The sequence below is a fragment of the Lagenorhynchus albirostris genome, chromosome 9, assembly GCF_949774975.1.
Source record: "Lagenorhynchus albirostris chromosome 9, mLagAlb1.1, whole genome shotgun sequence".
In the NCBI taxonomy this organism is placed as follows: Eukaryota; Metazoa; Chordata; class Mammalia; order Artiodactyla; family Delphinidae; genus Lagenorhynchus; species Lagenorhynchus albirostris.
Window position 1 is genome coordinate 69,693,978 of NC_083103.1, and position 5,969 is coordinate 69,699,946.

The 5,969-nt window shown below is 53.1% G+C and overlaps 1 protein-coding gene across 1 annotated transcript; it reads left to right on the plus strand.

Moving 5' to 3' along the window:
• Window positions 1-380: 380 nt before the first annotated feature.
• On the plus strand, window positions 381-2,503 carry IZUMO1R (IZUMO1 receptor, JUNO). The gene is made up of 4 exons (XM_060160869.1): window positions 381-518; window positions 1,275-1,463; window positions 1,902-2,037; window positions 2,157-2,503. Exons 1-4 carry the CDS (start codon window positions 381-383, stop codon window positions 2,501-2,503), a joined length of 810 nt encoding a protein of 269 aa, XP_060016852.1.
• The last annotated feature ends 3,466 nt before the right edge of the window (window positions 2,504-5,969 follow it).

Below are 5,969 nucleotides of genomic sequence, written 5' to 3' on the forward strand. Positions count from 1 at the left end.
TGTTCACTTACTCAAGACCAAAGCTCTGAATTCGCAGCCCATATGTCACTGAGTTAGAAAGTCTGCCTCTGAGTGGAGAAGGGCCAGGGAAAGTTCCCCCAGGGCAAGCTGGAACCGTCCTACCCGGGACCCTCCTCCACCTTGGGGCTGATCTCTTCCCCTCCCTGGCCTCAGTTTCTGCATCTGTAGGTGGTTAGGGGTGAGTGTCCGACCTCACTGGATAGTTTATGACGCTGCCTCAGATAAAGGTTCTGGAAGCAGCCAAAGTATCATGGTCGCTTGAGGGAGGCTTGAAGCCCATGCCTGCTCCCAGGGATGACGGAGGGCCTGGAGCGAGGTGTCCTCTCCGTTACAGGCGGAGCTCCCCTCTGCGGCAGGCCATGGGGTGTTGGTGGCAGCTCCTGCTGGGGCTGTGGGCAGTCCCACCCACGTGGGCTGGGCGCGAGCTGCTCAACATCTGCATGAACGCCAAGCCCCACAAGCCAGCGCCCAGCCCGGAGGCCAAGCTCTACGAGGAGGTATGGAAGCCGGAACTGTCACAGGGTGCAGGGTGGGTGGAGGCTTCTTAGATCAGGGAAGGGACACAAAGGCTAAGACGGCTTCTGAATCCCTATCCATCTTGACTCGTTTGGTTCCCTAGGCTGGGTTTTGGCAAAGGCCACTGGAGTGGGGGGGCTAATTCCCAAATGATTTACCATTTTCATCCCTGAGCTGCATGGCCACTCCTCCCTGAGCTGCACGGCCACTCAGGGAGCAGGGGCAGGTGATGATCCTGGAGACTCATAGATATTCAGCCTAGATTCCAACAAGCAAGTTCCCCTCCTCTGCCCTCCCACCAGCAGGCCCTGGAAAAAAATAAGACTTAAGGGACCCCTCCCCAGGTCCCTAAAGGCAATTGACAGGAACGAGGGAGGAGGGGCATGGCTGGCATGTACCTATGAGCCCTTCTCAGCTGCAGGTGCCCTGCCCCAGTGCAACCCCACATTCCCCTGGGTCCTGGGGACAACCCTGCTACCGCCCCCCCAGGATCTGAGACCTTGAAAGCCCCATTCCTAGGGGACTCACAGTCTGTTGCACGGAGACCGGTGTGCAGGCGCCCTTTGGGTGTGAATATCGACAATTTATCGGCATTCCTTCTATCCAGCGGTCGCTGGCCTAAAGGCATCCCACTTGCCGGGTCCTCTTCTAGGGGACATTTTTACCTTTCTGGCCCAGACACTCATCAACCCTCTGCCCCTACTCTCCATGCCTTTTGCCTCTTCATCTACCTTCAGTGCATCCCCTGGAAGGACAGTGCCTGCTGCACGGCCAACACGAGCTGGGAAGCCCACCTGGACGTGTCCCTGCTCTACAACTTCAGCTTGGTTCACTGCGGATTGATGATGCCGGACTGCCAGAAGCACTTCCTGCAGGCCATCTGCTTCTACGAGTGCTCCCCCAACCTGGGGCCTTGGATCCAGCGGGTGGGAAGAAGTGGGCGGGGGTGGGTGGGCAGGAGACATGTCCATCAATGCCCTGTTCATAAGAGCCTGAGCCGCAGGATGCTAGCAGGAACAGGAGATGCTGTCCCCCCTACGGACAAGAGCAGAGTCAGAGGCCGCTGTGGGGGACACAGATGGAGAGGAAGTCACCTCTGGCCCTAGAGAATGGCATGCGTGGAGAGTGGTCACTGGAGAGCAGCAGGATGGAGGGACAATTTGAGTCACATCTTCTGTTTGTAGGAACAGGGCTGTGTACAAACTATTTAACCCAGCCTCAGTATTCTCATTTGTAAAATAATACTTAGTGACGTCATAAGAGAATATGTTCCGATGGTACCTGACCCAAGTTCCATTGCAGCTACTGATAGTCCTCAAATGGGTGCTCGTATAATTCTCGTCTCTTGCTATGCCCGCACTCAGCTGGACCCGCGTGGGCAGGCGGAGCGGATTCTGGACGCGCCCCTGTGCCGGGAGGACTGTGAGCAGTGGTGGGCTGACTGCCGCACATCCTACACCTGCAAATCCAACTGGCACGGCGGCTGGACCTGGAGGCGGGGTGAGTGATGCTAAGCAGGGCCCGGGAGGGCAGGCGCAAGCCCTCTGCTCCCCCGGGACAAATGATGGGGATGTGAGGACAGGAGTGGGTAAGTTGTCCGTGCCTGGGTCTCCCCTCAGGGAAGCCCCGCTGCCCTGCCAGGGCCCTCTGCCACCCTTTCCTGCATTACTTCCCCACCCCGGCTGACCTATGTGAGAAGATCTGGAGCAACTCCTTCAAGGCAAGCCCGGAGCATAGGACCAGCGGGCGGTGTCTGCAGAAGTGGTTCAAGCCTGCCGGGGGCAACCCCAATGTGGCTGTGGCCCGCCTCTTCGCCAGCCCTGCCTCGTCCTGGGGGCTCTCTGACACGCTCCTGGCTTTCTCTCTGTTCCTGCTGCTTCTTTCCCAAGAGCCGCTCCTCCTTGCACACACTCCTGCGCTCCCCCAGCTGTGGGCCAGGCCCGGCCACGGCAGCCTCCTTCCTTAGGACCTTCCTGAAATGAGCAGCACAGGCTGGGGGCTTGTGCCTGAGCCTCCCACGTTTGGTTCTGCTCTGCTGCACCTTCCTGGCCTGGAAGGCAGCTGGGGGCTGGGAAGCCACAGGTGACCATCCCCTCCTGTCTTAAGGATGGGGGACTCTGAGGTGGGACTGAAGGCCCTTCTCATCCAGTGCACACCCACCCCCTACCCAGTAGAGCTGATGGTGACTGCCCTGGCCTCCCCTCCCACGATGGTGTCTCCAACAACACAGCAGTCGACCTTTCCTTCTGCCTGACCCACTCTGTCCTAGCTCTGTGGTCAGGGGTTGGGCTGCAAGAAGCAGAGCCGGTTTGCCCTCTGCACTGAAATCTCCTAGTTGGTTGTTACTTTCCTAATGATGATAAACGTCTTAACACATGCCAGGCCCTCTCTTACATCCTCACAACAGCTCTCTGGTGGGAGTGCTTTCAACACTCCCTTTTCTTCAATAAGCAACACACCATAAAAAAGACCCAAAGCCGGGACAGCCGTGGTGCCACCCAGACCATCGGCTTTGTTTTGGGCACCAAGATTGAAGCAGCTGTCTCAGGTGCTTTCGGCTTCCCCTCTTCTTTTTAACTCCGGAACCGCAACATGCTGGTCTGAAATGCTGGAAACTTAAGTTCTAATGTCTTTATACCACTTTCTGTATGACTTTTGGCAAGTCCTTTGACCTTCATTTAAGACTGTCGTGGTTTCCCTCTGCTGGCGGAATGAGAAAGTTTGGACCAGATGATTTTAACTTATGAAAAGAAAAGGAAAAAGGCAGTGCCGTTGTTTTTTGGGATACAGACTGTGCTTCTCGGGCAGTGCCGTGTCCTAAAGACCGAGGGAGAAGAGGCAGAACTGAACCCGAGAAGGGACATCAAGACAGCCTTCACATCCCGCTTGTAAGTGGACCGACAGCTGACGCACCCACTCAGAACCTTCTGGAGCCTGAAGCCCAGCAGCGTCCCAGCATAGATGGTGCCTTCCCACAACCTTTTCTTTGTCAAAGAGAGGCTTCTAATATGTCTGCAGTTGAGTTAGAAAAGGCAACCAAGGTCACCCCCATCCCTCCCACACTTACCTTGAACGTGCTCATTCACTGCATAAAGCCCAAGCCTGTTACACACGGGACACACGAGATCTAAAACTTCTGAAGAGAGTCCAGTAAGTGAGGAGCTCAGAGTCTGGAGAAGGAAGCAGACGGCAGCAGTGGTGACAAAGCACTTCAGTCTGCAGGAACGCCTGGGCCGGGGTGGGGTAGGAAGGCCTCATAAGAAAGGTGAGGCTTGAGCCTGGGTGAAGAAGGGTCACTTCACTGAGAACAGGGAGAAATGCGAGACAAAACCCAGCCGGGTCCCCAAGGCATGAACTGTACGAAGCAGGACCTTTCATTTTTCTTCAATCAATCAATCAATCAATTGTGGCTTCAAAAATATGTATAGGTAATATCTCTTGAGAGTTGAGGACTGAATGAAGTGTCTGAGAGTGTATCTTTGGTAATAAAGCTGAGAGTTTAATGAGGTTTTGTTTTTTAGTGTTTTTAGGTATAAATATAAAAATTAGTCAAAGTAGGGTTAAAGTTGAGACACACAAAGGAAGACTAGTTCTGGGAGCCCTAATAACTCTTACTATTTATTTATTTATTTATTTATTTATTTGCGATACGCCTCACTGTTGTGGCCTCCCCGTTGCGGAGCACAGGCTCCGGACGCGCAGGCTCAGTGGCCATGGCTCACGGGCCCACCCTCTCCCGCGGCATGTGGGATCTTCCCGGACCGGGGCACGAACCCATGTCCCCTGCATCGGCAGGCGGACTCTCAACCACTGCGCCACCAGGGAAGCCCTGTTACTATTTATTGATTACTCTGTGCCCGAGGCTCTGCTAAGCTCCTTACATGCGTTAGTTCATTTGATCCTCACAAAAGCCCTGAGAGGTACTCTTGCACCCCCATTTTTCAAATTAGGACAGAAGCATGTGGGTTTGAAACCAGGTAAGTGTGACCCCAGAATCCCAGCTCGTAAGGCTTACACTGAACATCCTGGCAGGTCGTTGAGTGGGGCTGGGGCAGACATGGGGAATGGAGGGAGGGAGGCTGGTTCCTGACAGGTCATGGTCAGGAAGGAGACTGATCTCTCTCCCCATATGTGGTTGTGAGGAGTGTTGGGTTTCAAGCAGTTGAGCGGAACCGTCAGATCTGCAGCTAGATTGTTTGCTTTAATCAGAGTATCCTTGCACTTGGTTACAACACATAGGTCAAATGATCTCTAACACACACTGAGCCACAGAGCCGCAGCTGGCCCCTAGGCCCCAGGGCCCCTGCCCAGAGGCTCCCATGTCTAGCCACTGCCGGATCTAGCTATGAGAAAGTTGTCTTATCTTTCTGCCACACATTCAGACTATTTTTTTGCTCTCTGTTCTGTTAGTTTTTCAACTTAATCTTCCAATCTTTGTAATTTGGGAAATCCATTTTTAATTTCCAGGAAACTTTTTTTAAACTCCCTCGTTCTTCACAGCCTGCTGATTTTTGGTTTTATGGCCGTAATATCTTCTCATATCTCACTGACGATCTAGCTAGAATTTTCTTTATAAATTTATTTTATTTATTTATTTTTGGCCGTGTTGGGTCTTTGTTGCTGCGCGCGAGCCTTAGGGGCAGGGGCTTCAGTAATTGTGGCACGCGGGCTCAGTAGTTGTGGCTCGCGGGCTCTAGAGCGCAGGCTCAGTAGTTGTGGTGCACAGGCTTAGTTGCTCCGTGGCATGTGGGATCTTCCTGGACCAGGGATCGAACCCGTGTCCCCTGCATTGGCAGGCGGATTCTTAACCACTGCACCACCAGGGAAGCCCTAATTAGAATTTTTTTTTAAAGCTTGTTTCTAGTCTCTGAATGACCTGTTTTCTCCAAGGTCAATCTGTTTATCTTGATCTCCTATGTGCTGCTGGTTTTCTCTGTGTGTGGTGACCTTGGCTGTGTGTCCATATTTAAGAATGAGTCACTGGGTTGATTTTTCTATCCAAGCGGTATAGGTGTCCTCCATGGTTGTATATGTGGGTCTCCTTTCCCCCGACTAACAAAGCTGATGGGGAGTTCTGGGTACGTGGGGAGGGTTCGTTGACTGGAAGACTTTGCTTCCGAGTGTGGAAATGATGAAAACCCACCAAGTGAGAAGGAGCAAAGCCTCTTTATTCAGAGCTTGCTATAGCAAAGGAGTCAGCCACCATTACTGGCATTTTGGCAGAGACTCAAAGGAGGAAGTTTTAGAGTGGAAAAGAGAGAAGGTTTCAGGGGTGCCCTGATTAGAGGCTGTTGGCATGGGGAAGCTGGAGGTCGGCTAACAAAGCGGGTCCTCCGGTGATTGGTTACATAATTGTAACCAATTGCATAATTGGCTTTCTCTGATTGCCCCTCAGTTGAAAGGAGAGAGAAAAATCAAAGAAGCTGTTAGCT